The sequence below is a fragment of the Procambarus clarkii genome, chromosome 63 (genome assembly GCF_040958095.1).
Source record: "Procambarus clarkii isolate CNS0578487 chromosome 63, FALCON_Pclarkii_2.0, whole genome shotgun sequence".
Lineage (NCBI taxonomy): Eukaryota > Metazoa > Arthropoda > Malacostraca > Decapoda > Cambaridae > Procambarus > Procambarus clarkii.
In genome coordinates, this window is record NC_091212.1 from 15,020,825 (window position 1) to 15,037,137 (window position 16,313).

Below are 16,313 nucleotides of genomic sequence, written 5' to 3' on the forward strand. Positions count from 1 at the left end.
CAGCGAGATGTCCACTTGGCCCTTACGTGGTGACCCTAGACATTCTCACACTGACTGTTCTTCTTCCCAATACCGCTACATCAACTGCGGTGAGGCCCACTGTACCTTTTCTCGTGTATGCCTCCATTATAAGCTCAAATCAGACCATCTTCGCCTTGAAGCATCACGAGTGTATGTCATTCCCCGAGGCTCAGCACTAGGTCCACTGTCGTGCGACTTTCCCCTACCATTACTTATGCTTGTGCATTGCGTTACTCTACTCTTCCCTTCTTTCGTTCTCAAACCGTTTCCAAACTTTAAACCCTGACACCTCCACCAGCTCCTCCTCTTCTATGCCTCTCAGCTCTGTGGCCAGTTGATGTTATTTCAAACAATGCAATGCCAGTCATAATGTGGGCCCTCCAGATTGACAAAAATAAACAAAAATTAAAAACTCGTCAGTGCAACTCGTCCCATTGTCCTGACGAGTTGCGCCTGCAAGTTTTTATAACATACAGTCAATGTCCCGTTTTGTGTGGTTATTAAAATACTATCACTACTTCTCCCTGTCTCAAGTTGGCTTTAGCAAGCCTCGGAAACCGACTGATGCCTTAGTGGACCTAGAGGTCTGCATTCATTCTGCCTTTGCCACAAAGACCTCTGTGGCTGCAGTTCTTTTTTACTTGGAGAAGGCTTATGACACCACCTGTCATTGGTGTCAAAGATTTGACAGGTTGTGTCATATTTGACACCACCTTTTGATTTGACAAATCACCTTTGTCCCAGCTTCATTCTTTTGGCTTTTGTAGCAATCTCCTGTTCTTCCTTCATAGCTTCATCACCCATCGTTCCTTTTAAGTGAGCCTTGGTGCCACCCTCTTGTGTCCTTTCACCAATTCAAAGGTGTTCCCAGGGGTAGTGTTCTGAGCACTGCTATTTTTTTCTCCTCATTGCTCTCAATGATCTTCCTTCCCTCTGGCATTTTTTCGGACCTTTATGTTGACGATCTCACTCTTTGCTGTTGAGGGGATGACTTAATTTCCTGAAAAGAAAACTACACAGGGGCAAGTTGGTATCTCAACAACCCTCCAGATATATCTCTTATCGTTCTTGAATCACATACCCTAACGAGCCACAGATCATAGTGAAGAACAATAGGATAGCAATACACGTTTCCACTCAAAACATCTTTCGACTGTCTTGTCAGATATAATGGGAGGGGAAAGATCGCTAGGTCTGAGAAATATATTTCTTATTATGTAAGCCAATTTTATTCCCAGTAATTACAACAAAAAAATGAAACGATTAAACGTTATTTTCCCTGAGATTACTACATTAATTCTGCTAATACAAACTGCTGAATTCTTCACGATTTAATATAGAACCATTTCCTTCATTTGGAGAGACGCAGCCTCCTTCAGTGCAATGAACCACAATTGAATTCTTTCAACATATCAAAACTTACACAATGCTACAGAATAATATTGAGTTCCAGGTGACAAAGCCATTCTGCTAGTTGGTTGACAGGTGGGTCGGAGCACCATCACACTAGTAGCAATATTGCCTGATTGACTCTGTGCAATATAAATGGCCGGCGAGCAATAATGATCGCACACTCCAACAAATTGAATGTCTACATATTTCACGGGGGGCGGGGGGGGGGGGGAGTGGTATTGGTGATAGACGGGGTTAGTATGTGGTGCCTGGACATATGTGAAAGTAGCATGACCAGGGTTCATGCTACCTGTGAAAGTAGCATGACGGGGGTCCATGCTACCTGTGAAAGTAGCATGACGGGGGTCCATGCTACCTGTGAAAGTAGCATGACGGGGGTCCATGCTACCCGTGAAAGTAGCATGACCGGGGTCCATGCTACCCGTGAAAGTAGCATGACCGGGGTCCATGCTACCCGTGAAAGTAGCATGACCGGGGTCCATGCTACCCGTGAAAGTAGCATGACCGGGGTCCATGCTACCCGTGAAAGTAGCATGACCGGGGTCCATGCTACCCGTGAAAGTAGCATGACCGGGGTCCATGCTACCCGTGAAAGTAGCATGACCGGGGTCCATGCTACCCGTGAAAGTAGCATGACCGGGGTCCATGCTACCCGTGAAAGTAGCATGACCGGGGTCCATGCTACCCGTGAAAGTAGCATGACCGGGGTCCATGCTACCCGTGAAAGTAGCATGACCGGGGTCCATGCTACCCGTGAAAGTAGCATGACCGGGGTCCATGCTACCCGTGAAAGTAGCATGACCGGGGTCCATGATACCCGTGAAAGTAGCATGACCGGGGTCCATACTACCCGTGAAAGTAGCATGACCGGGGTCCATGCTACCCGTAAAAGTAGCATGACCGGGGTCCATGCTACCCGTGAAAGTAGCATGACCGGGGTCCATGCTACCCGTGAAAGTAGCATGACCGGGGTCCATGCTACCCGTGAAAGTAGCATGACCGGGGTCCATGCTACCCGTGAAAGTAGCATGACCGGGGTCCATGCTACCCGTGAAAGTAGCATGACCGGGGTCCATGCTACCCGTGAAAGTAGCATGACCGGGGTCCATGCTACCCGTGAAAGTAGCATGACCGGGGTCCATGCTACCCGTGAAAGTAGCATGGGGGTCACAGAGACTAGGTGCCAGGGAAGTACGGGGATAGGGGGGGGGTAAGGTTGTTAGTATATATACTGGAGATGGAGTTCAGTGCTAAGAGCTCAAGTAGTGTGAAGCACCACACTGATCACGGTGGAGATCTGGATGGTCTATTATGACCAGGACACTGAAAATGTGGATGATGAGTATTGTAGTAACTGGGTGAGTGTGTCCTGTGGTTGGGACAGGGTGCACGGAGGCTGCGACATTGTCTTAGACGGCAGGAGCAGTGGTGCTAGTTGGCTGTACCAGAAGACTGGGAACCGCCAAAGTTTGGACCCTCGCGGAATTCATTGAACTTCTCGACGTACTGCCTGACGGTGTCTTGGGCGGTGTGAATGTCGTTGTAGTGGTTCTGTCAGGGAGACGGAAAACTCGTGTTAGATTGCATACAATAGTGCCCGACACAATATTTCATTGGCCAATTCAAAGACGTCACTATCAGTTACCTGCCTCACCCACGGCACCACTACTGACTTATAGTCAACACATTACATAGCTTGAACATTAGTCATACATGTGTTATCTATCTACCAGAAGCAAAACATAGATACAGTGCAAGAATTTCATATATTTTAATTGTAATAAGTTGGTTTGTCGTATCAACTGTCCTGGGGGAGTGTGGGGATGGAGGGGGTGGGGAGGGGGTGGGGAGGGGGGGGGGGTGAGATAACTACATCTCGGGCCAACTGCCCAACCTGTCCTCACACTTACTGCACCACAGTTTTACTGTTTCGATCAAAACGTCAACACTCCTATACTTAAATGAAGAGAAAAGCGTGGCAATGTTGACACTATCTCGAACTATTGAGCACATTAGCCTCCAAACATCAGGTGGATCAACTGGCATCGAGCGCTTCTAGCCAGACAAAAACCACTTCGAATTTGAGGCAAGAGCCGCAGACAAGCACGCCTGTGGGGCTTCCAGAAACCCTCCCCGGAGTAAGCCGCTCCTTGTAAGGCAGGCAGCAAGTCTGGCTCAGGCCCGTCCGACACCTTCCCGCCCCCGAGCATCACCCCCTCCCCTCACCTCCTCCCCTTCCCCATCAGCACTTAAGAGTGGTGTCGACGCTCTCAAGACTCCACCAACTCTCAGGAAAGAGCACAGTTTTATGGTTCTATAAAGTTTCTAGCAGCCATAAGGCTGAAGACACACTGTCACTGACACCTGCACCCGTCTCGAGGCGGAGCTGGGGACAGTACTCGTAACTATACATATGTGTAGCCTACACCCTGACAAAACTACGTGTAGTCTACACCCTGACACAACTACGTGTAGTCTACACCCCTGACACAGCTACGTGTAGCCTACACCCTGACACAACTACGTGTAGCCTACACCCCTGACACAACTACGTGTAGCCTACACCCCTGACACAACTACGTGTAGCCTACACCCCTGACACAACTACGTGTAGCCTACACCCTGACACAACTACGTGTAGTCTACACCCCTGACACAACTACGTGTAGTCTACACCCTGACACAACTACGTGTAGTCTACACCCTGACACAACTACGTGTAGTCTACACCCTGACACAACTACGTGTAGTCTACACCCTGACACAACTACGTGTAGTCTACACCCTGACACAACTACGTGTAGTCTACACCCTGACACAACTACGTGTAGCCTACACCCTGACACAACTACGTGTAGCCTACACCCTGACACAACTACGTGTAGTCTACACCCCTGACACAACTACGTGTAGTCTACACCCTGACACAACTACGTATAGCCTACACCCTGACACAACTACGTGTAGTCTACACCCTGACACAACTACGTGTAGTCTACACCCTGACACAACTACGTGTAGTCTACACCCTGACACAACTACGTGTAGTCTACACCCCTGACACAACTACGTGTAGCCTACACCCTGACACAACTACGTGTAGCCTACACCCCTGACACAACTACGTGTAGTCTACACCCTGACACAACTACGTGTAGTCTACACCCTGACACAGCTACGTGTAGTCTACACCCTGACACAGCTACGTGTAGCCTACACCCTGACACAACTACGTGTAGTCTACACCCTGACACAACTACGTGTAGTCTACACCCCTGACACAACTACGTGTAGTCTACACCCCTGACACAGCTACGTGTAGTCTACACCCTGACACAACTACGTGTAGTCTACACCCTGACACAACTACGTGTAGTCTACACCCTGACACAACTACGTGTAGTCTACACCCCTGACACAACTACGTGTAGTCTACACCCTGACACAGCTACGTGTAGTCTACACCCCTGACACAACTACGTGTAGCCTACACCCTGACACAGCTACGTGTAGCCTACACCCCTGACACAACTACGTGTAGCCTACACCCTGACACAGCTACGTGTAGCCTACACCCCTGACACAGCTACGTGTAGCCTACACCCTGACACAACTACGTGTAGTCTACACCCTGACACAACTACGTAGTCTACCTCTTACATGCGAGATATTCTGCATCAAGACATGGTTCTGTATTGGTTCTCTGTGTCTTACGAAGAAAGACTTGACACTAACCTGGAGGTAGGTCGGAGGCGTGGGCTTGACACTAACCTGGAGGTAGGAGGGGGTGGGCTGGACACTAACCTGGAGGCAGGTAGAAGGGGGTGGGCTTGACACTAACCTGGAGGCAGGTCGGAGGCGTGGGCTTGACACTAACCTGGAGGTAGGAGGGGGTGGGCTGGACACTAACCTGGAGGCAGGTAGAAGGGGGTGGGCTGGACACTAACCTGGAGGTAGGAGGGGGTGGGCTGCACACTAACCTGGAGGCAGGTCGGAGGCGTGGGCTTGACACTAACCTGGAGGTAGGTCGGAGGGGTGGGCTGGACACTAACCTGGAGGTAGGTCGGAGGGGGTGGGCTGGACACTAACCTGGAGGTAGGTCGGAGGGGGTGGGCTGGACACTAACCTGGAGGTAGGTCGGAGGGGGTGGGCTGGACACTAACCTGGAGGTAGGTCGGAGGGGTGGGCTGGACACTAACCTGGAGGTAGGTCGGAGGGGGTGGGCTGGACACTAACCTGGAGGTAGGTCGGAGGGGGTGGGCTGGACACTAACCTGGAGGTAGGTCGGAGGGGGTGGGCTGGACACTAACCTGGAGGTAGGTCGGAGGGGTGGGCTGGACACTAACCTGGAGGTAGGTCGGAAGGGTGGGCTGGACACTAACCTGGAGGTAGGTCGAAGGGGTGGGCTGGACACTAACCTGGAGGTAGGTCGGAGGCGTGGGCTTGACACTAACCTGGAGGCAGGTCGGAGGCGTGGGCTTGACACTAACCTGGAGGCAGGTCGGAGGGGGTGGGCTGGACACTAACCTGGAGGTAGGTCGGAGGGGTGGGCTGGACACTAACCTGGAGGTAGGTCGGAGGGGTGGGCTGGACACTAACCTGGAGGCAGGTCGGAGGCGTGGGCTTGACACTAACCTGGAGGCAGGTCGGAGGGGGTGGGCTGGACACTAACCTGGAGGCAGGTAGAAGGGGGGTGGGCTGGACACTAACCTGGAGGTAGGAGGGGGTGGGCTGGACCCTAACCTGGAGGTAGGTCGGAGGGGGTGGGCTGGACACTAACCTGGAGGTAGGTCGGAGGCGTGGGCTTGACACTAACCTGGAGGCAGGTAGAAGGGGGTGGGCTGGACACTAACCTGGAGGTAGGAGGGGGTGGGCTGGACCCTAACCTGGAGGTAGGTCGGAGGGGGTGGGCTGGACACTAACCTGGAGGCAGGTCGGAGGCGTGGGCTTGACACTAACCTGGAGGCAGGTCGGAGGGGGTGGGCTGGACACTAACCTGGAGGCAGGTAGAAGGGGGTGGGCTGGACACTAACCTGGAGGTAGGAGGGGGTGGGCTGGACCCTAACCTGGAGGTAGGTCGGAGGGGGTGGGCTGGACACTAACCTGGAGGCAGGTCGGAGGGGGTGGGCTGGACACTAACCTGGAGGTAGGTCGGAGGGGGAGGGCTGGACACTAACCTGGAGGTAGGTCGGAGGGGTGGGCTGGACACTAACCTGGAGGTAGGTCGGAGGCGTGGGCTTGACACAAGACCCCATGAAGCTCTGCATAAACTCCCGGATGAGCGACCAACAGAGGGCCGGGGTGACGCACGGTAGGTACTCCACCTGTATGAAGTACATCAACATCAGTGCTCGTAAGACACCTTTTATGGTGACCTGCATCACCGCGTACACTGCTGCGGGCTGCTTCCTGGGGGGGGGGGGAGTGTACTCACCTAGTTGTGCTTGGAGGGGTTGAGCTCTGGCTCTGGTCCCGCCTTTCAACTGTCAATCAACTGACGTACAGATTCCTGAGCCTATTGGGCTCTATCATATCTACATTTGAAACTATGTATGGAGTCTGTCTCCACTACATCACTTCCTAATGCATTCCATTGTGTGTGTGTGTGTGTGTGTGTTATAGAGAAATATATGTAGTAGACATAATAGAGGAAAAATAGATTGGTCACAAAGGCGGGGTTCAAGAGCTAATAGCTTGATTCTCCAAGCACAAATAGTAAATGCACACACACACACACACAACTAGGTGAGTAAAATTAAGTGAGTCCGCTCAAGAGGTTAAGAGAAGGCGAGAGAATACCATCATTAATCAAGGCCTCCCTAAGACAAGAGAGGGAACCAAAGGTTCACATAACGTAAGAGGAACAGCCACATACACAAGGAAATCACAGACGGACTTCAATATCTCATCTCGTCCGGATGATCACAAACCCCGCTCCGTTCTCATGAGCACAATCCCCGTCCGGAGAAGAATAAATTCCGGCCAGAGAAGAACAAAGTGCGGACGAGTTTGTTCTGGTTTGCAAACATCTAATGAAACATTCTTGGCTAGGCCCGAGAAGCAGTTTTAGGGTTTTCTCTTTCTCACTCCGAATTTTTCTCTCTTACCCTTTCCAAGGCTTGGATGTGTTAGGGGTCAGAAGTTGACCTCGCCACCCATTTGTTAGAAGACTTAGTGTCAAAACAAATTATAATACAGGACATTACTACATAGGAGGCTGCCCCTCATCCCTCAAGTAGAGGTAGATTGATCTACCATGAACACGTGTGGAGTGCTACGTCGCCTCCATTAATTACTATAGTCTTATCAAACAGCTTTCATGACAATTTTTTGGGAATACTGAGTGTGATGCTGTGGTTGAGGAGACCACCCTACTTCCATTGTAGTTTTGAACCAACTAAAAACCACCAGGTGTTAGTAGCTATGGCAGTTTTGGGGTGTACGTATACCCCGTCCGTGTATGGTGGAGAGTAATTGGAGAATTGTCTGGGAAAGTGAGGGGAGGTGGTCTGCGGGACCTAACCCGGCCAGGTGGGAGACTTGGTCTCCAGCAGAGAGAGACCCGGCCAGGTGGGAGACTTGGTCTCCAGCAGAGAGAGACCCGGCCAGGTGGGAGACTTGGTCTCCAGCAGAGAGAGACCCGGCCAGGTGGGAGACTTGGTCTCCAGCAGAGAGAGACCCGGCCAGGTGGGAGACTTGGTCTCCAGCAGAGAGGCGGTTCCATGAGGTAACGTGTGACATCTCTGATGTATGGCTCCATGTCTGAATTACTTAATCATTGCCAGTGTACCTCCTTGATACCTGGTTGATGGGGTTCTGGGAGTTCTTCTACTCCCCAAGCCCGGCCCGAGGCCAGGCTTGACTTGTGAGAGTTTGGTCCACCAGGCTGTTGCTTGGAGCGGCCCGCAGGCCCACATACCCACCACAGCCCGGCTGATCCGGAACTTCTCTTAGAAAACAGTCCAGTTTTTTCTTGAAGATGTCCACGGTTGTTCCGGCAATATTTCTTATAGTCGCTGGGAGGACGTTGAACAACCGCGGACCTCTGATGTTTATACAGTGTAGGATAGGGACTTAGGAAATTGTCAGTGTAGGCGACTTAAGAATCTGTGGTAGAATATCATAATTTAGACTACTAAAATCTTGTTAAATTTACATGTTTGTGTCACTGGTTTTCCCCTCCATTGTCATCTCCAGTGTGTGTGTCATCAGGTACACACAACCCCCCAAATTCTCCGGTATCAGATTGTTTAACATAACTGTCAGTGCGTGATACACCACAAGCAGGAATCTCGGTAACAATTAAAGCCAACGGGACGCACTGGTTTACCCCATGAACCGCTAGTAATGATCAATACTCTTGTAGTAACTAAATATGTAATGAGGGGTGATGGTAGCTTTTGTAATAAGTTTCTCTTTACTACTTCTTTGACCTCCTCCATCCTTCTCTCCTTCCCTCTTCCCGTTCGCTCCTCGTTTTCTATTCTCGCCCACCTCTCTCTACCTCAGTCCCTCCCTCAACCTTCCCTGTTTTCTATCCACTCCTCACTCACTCACTCATCATCTTCCCTCATTCCTAACTCATTCCTCTGCCTCTTCCTTCTCCCCACTAAGGTGTTACAATAAGACAATCACATCTTGTTTCTCCTTTGAATTGACATTAAGCACTTCCTTGGACGTACCATTGGTTCAGTGTGAGATCACAAGTATCAGGTTACACTCAACTGTAAATATTGGTTAGAGTGTTTAAGGAAATGTATCCAAGAGCACCAGTCTATAAACCCACAGTGTTAGTGTTATCAGATAAGGGTTTCAAAAAGGGAAGGGGGGGGGGCAGGTGTTACACCCGGATAAGAACAAATCCTTGTCCGGATAAGCACAAACTTCGTCCGGATGAGGAAGCGCCCAGTGTGGATGAGGACAAACCCCGTCGGGTTAAGTACAGAGGATATGTGAACTGACCTCAACCAGGATGCCCTTATAGTGTCCGCTCATGGTGACGGTGCCAATCTTGACGAGGAAGTCGCCGATCTCGTACTTGGCGCCCTTAGACTCGATCTTGAGGTTCTTCTTGGCCTGGTACATGTGGTCGAGGCGGGGCAGCAAGAGGTCGAAGAGGAAGTCTGCGGAGAGCGTCACCTGGAGGAGGGACAGAGACCAGCTTCTCAGTACTGTACTTGTCCACCAGTCTTAAGGACTAGACTACTGCCCTATAGTACCTGGCCAATACTGTGTAGAGGGAGTAATTGTGGTCTCCATATTTCATTTATATATTTCAGCACACGGCCATACATACATACACACATACGTCCATACATAAACACACATCCATACATAAACACACTTCCAGACACACCCATACACAATGACACCCGTACATAATGACACACCATACATAAAGACACACCATAAATACACATACCATACATACACGCCATACATAAAGACATATAAAGACAGGTTGAAACACGAAAGGTACAAAACCAGTATGAGGGGCATAATGAGCTAGACCTCGCAAAAGAGACACTTAAAGCCAAGTATACTTCACCCCAGACTGGTGACCTAATAGGTGCACGCACGCACGCACGCACACACACACACACACACACACACACACACACACACACACACACACACACACACACACATGGGCGGACTGCATTTTCTTGGATTGTCGGAAAGCCTTTGACACAGTACCGCATAAGAGGCTGGTACATAAGCTGGAGAGACAGGCAGGTGTAGCTGGTAAGGTGCTCCAGTGGATAAGGGAGTATCTAAGCAATAGGAAGCAGAGAGTTACGGTGAGGGGTGAGACCTCCGATTGGCGTGAAGTCACCAGTGGAGTCCCACAGGGCTCTGTACTCGGTCCTATCTTGTTTCTGATATATGTAAATGATCTCCCGGAGGGTATCGATTCATTTCTCTCAATGTTTGCGGACGATGCTAAAATTATGAGAAGGATTAAAACAGAAGAGGACTGTTTGAGGCTTCAAGAAGACCTAGACAAGCTGAAGGAATGGTCGAACAAATGGTTGTTAGAGTTTAACCCAACCAAATGCAATGTAATGAAGATAGGTGTAGGGAGCAGGAGGCCAGATACAAGGTATCATCTGGGAGAGGAAATTCTTCAGGAGTCAGAGAAGGAAAAAGACTTGGGGGTTGATATCACGCCAGACCTGTCTCCTGCAGCACATATCAAGCAGATAACATCAGCGGCATATGCCAGGCTGGCCAACATACGAACGGCATTCAGAAACTTGTGTAAAGAATCATTCAGAACTTTGTATACCACATATGTCAGGCCAATCCTGGAGTATGCAGCCCCAGCATGGAGTCCATATCTAGTCAAGGATAAGACTAAACTGGAAAAGGTTCAAAGGTTTGCCACCAGACTAGTACCCGAGCTGAGAGGTATGAGCTACGAGGAGAGACTACGGGAATTAAACCTCACTTCGCTGGAAGACAGAAGAGTTAGGGGGGACATGATCACCACATTCAAGATTCTGAAGGGGATTGATAGGGTAGATAAAGACAGTCTATTTAACACAAGGGGCACACGTACTAGGGGACACAGGTGGAAACTGAGTGCCCAAATGAGCCACAGAGATATTAGAAAGAACTTTTTTAGTGTCAGAGTGGTTGACAAATGGAATGCATTAGGAAGTGATGTGGTGGAGGCTGACTCCATACACAGTTTCAAGTGTAGATATGACAGAGCCCGATAGGCTCAGGAATCTGTACACCTGTTGATTGACGGTTGAGAGGCGGGACCAAAGAGCCAGAGCTCAACCCCCGCAAACACAACTAGGTGAGTACAACTAGGTGAGTACACACACACACACACACCACACACACACACACACACACACACACACACACACACACACACACACACACACACACACACACTACCTGTTTGGAAGGCGTCTCGAGGATGGCGTAGGTGGTGGTGGGTGTGTCACTGTTGTGGACGATGTGCATCTTGCGGACGCCGCCGCCCGCTGTCCCCGTCACCAATACAATACAGTAAGGATATAATGCCATATAATACATCAAATACAACAGAAAATATACTATACTAGAAAAATCTGTATATACACACAAAATTTAATATTCCCAGTCTCCCATGACTTGTGCTTCTCAACATATTTTATAAACAATGTCAATAAATAATTAATTTAAATACATATGAGTTTGTGTACAGTACTTTGATAGTTAATTCATTCACGTTGGGCACCAGGTGGCTCGAACACCCGTCCTCTGACTCTGGGGGCGGACGGCCTACCACGCTCACTAGTGCCCGAGGTGAGAGAAATGTTACACCTACAGTAGTGTATTATACACTTTATTATTATATAAACATGAGTTACTGACTTATAGAAATATCAAACTTCACATAACTTTTAACTCAAATTAAAAAAAAAATAAGAAAATAATTTATGGGATAGAAAGCTTTTACCATTATATAGGAATTTTGTTTTTTGAAAAAAAAAATATTTTGTAAAAGTCGGCTTATTAGCAACTACTAGCCTAATATAGGTACTACTAGGACTACTACTAATATATGTACTCACTAGGTAAGTAAGTATATATAGTAATCAGACCAGCAGAGAAATCTTAACAAGCAATACAGAAATTATCGACAGATACAACGATAACAGGAGACTTGACATCAGTGAGGCACTACACATCAAAATATCAAAAACAGCAATCAACAGCCAATCAACACATAATTACATTCTACCCACTTCAAGACCCCGAGCCAGCACAGAAGAAGATAAAACATGTAATATACCCATTGTTTCGTGTTCTGTCTTTTTAATTTGTGTTCTATCACCTCACCCAAAACATTTGTATCCTATCATCTCGCCCAAAAACGAATATAAGCACGATCTGAGTATGTAAAATTGTCTAAGAAAATATAAGAAGTGTTCTTGCAAAACGCTTGTAGGGGGTCAGACCATAAATAAAATGTGAAATGAACTTCGGAGAGTTAATTTTTCACTTACCCCCGATAGTGAAAAAAAACATAAGAAATATTGAGAAGATTCGTGTTAGAATCATTAATCTTACCCTGGTCATATTCAACAACATATGTTTACAAGAAAGACTGCTACCAGAACATACTAATATTATATATATAATATCTAGCTACAAATCAATGATTTTCATCCAAAATACTTTAATATACACACGTTCTTACTTACATTATTCAAATATAAATAATTCACAACTCGCATCAAATATCAATAATTATCACTAAAAATAGTCGATTAAAAATATATACTTATGAGAATCAGGATAACATCCCACTGTGGTACGGGGGTAACATCCCACTGTGGTACGGGGGTAACATCCCACTGAGGTACGGGGGTAACATCCCACTGTGGTACGGGGGTAACATCCCACTGTGGTACGGGGGTAACATCCCACTGTGGTACGGGGGTAACATCCCACTGTGGTACGGGGGTAACATCCCACTGTGGTACGGGGGTAACATCCCACTGTGGTACGGGGGTAACATCCCACTGTGGTACGGGGGTAACATCCCACTGTGGTACGGGGGTAACATCCCACTGTGGTACGGGGGTAACATCCCACTGTGGTACGGGGGTAACATCCCACTGTGGTACGGGGGTAACATCCCACTGTGGTACGGGGATAACATCCCACTGTGGTACGGGGGTAACATACCACTGTGGTACGGGGGTAACATCCCACTGTGGTACGGGGGTAACATCCCACTGTGGTACGGGGGTAACATCCCACTGTGGTACGGGGGTAACATCCCACTGTGGTACGGGGGTAACATCCCACTGTGGTACGGGGGTAACATCCCACTGTGGTACGGGGGTAACATCCCACTGTGGTACGGGGGTAACATCCCACTGTGGTACGGGGGTAACATCCCACTGTGGTACGGGGATAACATCCCACTGTGGTACGGGGGTAACATCCCACTGTGGTACGGGGGTAACATCCCACTGTGGTACGGGGGTAACATCCCACTGTGGTACGGGGGTAACATACCACTGAGGTACGGGGGTAACACCACACTGTGGTACGGGGGTAACATACCACTGAGGTACGGGGGTAACACCACACTGTGGTACGGGGGTAACATCCCACTGTGGTACGGGGGTAACATCCCACTGTGGTACGGGGGTAACATCCCACTGTGGTACGGGGGTAACATCCCACTGTGGTACGGGGGTAACATCCCACTGTGGTACGGGGGTAACATCCCACTGTGGTACGGGGGTAACATCCCACTGTGGTACGGGGGTAACATCCCACTGCGGTACGGGGGTAACATCCCACTGTGGTACGGGGGTAACATCCCACTGTGGTACGGGGGTATCATCCCACTGTGGTACGGGGGTAACACCACACTGTGGTACGGGGGTAACACCACACTGTGGTACGGGGGTAACATCCCACTGTGGTACGGGGGTAACATACTGTGGTACGGGGGTAACACCACACTGAGATACGGGGGTAACACCACACTGTGGTACGGGGGTAACACCACACTGTGGTACGGGGGTAACACCACACTGTGGTACGGGGGTAACACCACACTGTGGTACGGGGGTAACACCACACTGTGGTACGGGGGTAACACCACACTGTGGTACGGGGGTAACACCACACTGTGGTACGGGGGTAACATACCACTGTGGTACGGGGGTAACACCACACTGTGGTACGGGGGTAACACCACACTGTGGTACGGGGGTAACATCCCACTGTGGTACGGGGGTAACATCCCACTGTGGTACGGGGGTAACATCCCACTGCGGTACGGGGGTAACATCCCACTGTGGTACGGGGGTAACATCCCACTGTGGTACGGGAATAATTGAGCAACAGGAGACTGGCAGGTTGTGGCGGCGGCCGTCAAATGGTTATTGACCGTTAATGACACGTTAATCCCAGGGGGGGGGGCTGTCTGGGGGTGACGTGACACTTGGGGTCACCAGTCTGGGGGTGACGTGACACTTGGGGTCACCAGTCTGGGGGTGACCTGACACTTGGGGTCACCAGTCTGGGGGTGACCTGACACTTGGGGTCACCAGTCTGGGGGTGACCTGACACTTGGGGTCACCAGTCTGGGGGTGACCTGACACTTGGGGTCACCAGTCTGGGGGTGACCTGACACTTGGGGTCACCAGTCTGGGGGTGACCTGACACTTGGGGTCACCAGTCTGGGGGTGACCTGACACTTGGGGTCACCAGTCTGGGGGTGACCTGACACTTGGGGTCACCAGTCTGGGGGTGACCTGACACTTGGGGTCACCAGTCTGGGGGTGACCTGACACTTGGGGTCACCAGTCTGGGGGTGACCTGACACTTGGGGTCACCAGTCTGGGGGTGACCTGACACTTGGGGTCACCAGTCTGGGGTCACGTGACACTTGGGGTCACCAGTCTGGGGTGACGTGACACTTGGAGTCACCAGTCTGGGGGTGACGTGACACTTGGGGTCACCCCCAGACTGGTCACGTGACACTTGGGGTCACCAGTCTGGGGGTCACGTGACACTTGGGGTCACCAGTCTGGGGGTCACGTGACACTTGGGGTCACCAGTCTGGGGGTAACGTGACACACTTGGGGTCACCAGTCTGGGGTGACGTGACACTTGGAGTCACCAGTCTGCGGGTGACGTGACACTTGTGGTCACCAGTCTGGGGGTGACGTGACACTTGTGGTCACCAGTCTGGGGGTGACGTGACACTTGGGGTCACCAGTCTGGGGGTGACGTGACACTTGGGGTCACCAGTCTGGGGGTGACGTGACACTTGGGGTCACCAGTCTGGGGGTCACGTGACACTTGGGGTCACCAGTCTGGGGGTGACCTGACACTCATGAAAGCTATGAAGAGTTCAACCTATTTTGTTCAGCAGGCCGTTGAACACGTTAAGGTAATGTTTGTAACGCCCCTTTTGTTCACCGTCACCCACCACCACCCACCTCATCCACCCACCTCATCCACCCACCTCCACACACTGCCCAATAAAACGGACAAATTCAACAAATACAGTACCAAAATATATTCCATCCTATAACGTTAATCTATCAACATGAGCACTTTTATTTACTAACAAACGACAAGTTTTTCTTTAGCGTCTGAGTCCCTCTCCTCCTGAAATGTCCTCTGAGATTTAAGTCTTGGTCACTAATGTGTTACAGTCGCTGTACCATTACTTTGAGATTACTCTCGAGTTGAGGAAGCCCAAATAACACAGTTGTTCCGAGGCCAATAACTCGGAAAGGGATTCGGACACGAGATGCCTGAAAATAAAACATTGCATCCTGGGAATCCTTTCACGATTACGGATTCTCCGCGGACTCTGAATTCTAATGCAGATTCCGAACGCTCTCAGCCGGGAAACAATTGCGTTCGGATGTTAACAACTATAAAACAGCGCCAGAAAAACTTGTGCCATTTGGTGAGATTACAGGGCGATGGTGGAGGCTTTGGAGCATTGTCTCACACTCATAGTCTGAAAATATTATCAAGATATTTAGGATTCACGCAGTTTGAAAAAATCCTACACGTACCGGAATGTGGATTCTTCGTGGTTGTAGCACGCATGCACTCACGCACGCACGCACACGCGCGCACACATACACACACACACACACACACACTAGGGGGCCTCGTAGCCTGGTGGATAGCGCGCAGGACTCGTAATTCTGTGGCGCGGGTTCGATTCCCGCACGAGGCAGAAACAAATGGGCAAAGTTTCTTTCACCCTAAGTGCCCCTGTTACCTAGCAGTAAATAGGTACCTGGGAGTTAGTCAGCTGTCACGGGCTGCTTCCTGGGGTGTGTGTGTGGTGTGGAAAAAAAAAAAAAAGTAGTTAGTAAACAGTT

General features: G+C 50.0%; 1 protein-coding gene across 5 annotated transcripts in view; it reads right to left on the reverse strand.

Moving 5' to 3' along the window:
- Positions 1 to 1,227: 1,227 nt before the first annotated feature.
- MED20 (Mediator complex subunit 20) overlaps positions 1,228 to 16,313 on the reverse strand; it is a 59,709-nt gene continuing 44,623 nt past the window's right edge. For 4 of the 5 annotated variants that reach the window (XM_045760643.2, XM_069308772.1, XM_069308770.1 and 1 more), the window contains 4 exons: positions 11,347 to 11,435; positions 9,397 to 9,573; positions 6,648 to 6,758; positions 1,228 to 2,985 (listed from right to left, as the gene is read on the reverse strand). In XM_045760643.2, coding sequence (XP_045616599.1) covers positions 2,866 to 2,985; positions 6,648 to 6,758; positions 9,397 to 9,573; positions 11,347 to 11,435 — 497 coding nt within the window. In that variant the 3' untranslated portion in view covers positions 1,228 to 2,865. Of the gene's footprint in view, positions 2,986 to 5,169; positions 5,202 to 6,647; positions 6,759 to 9,396; positions 9,574 to 11,346; positions 11,436 to 16,313 lie in introns of those variants that run through there. The other variant, XM_069308769.1, reaches the window with a different exon arrangement.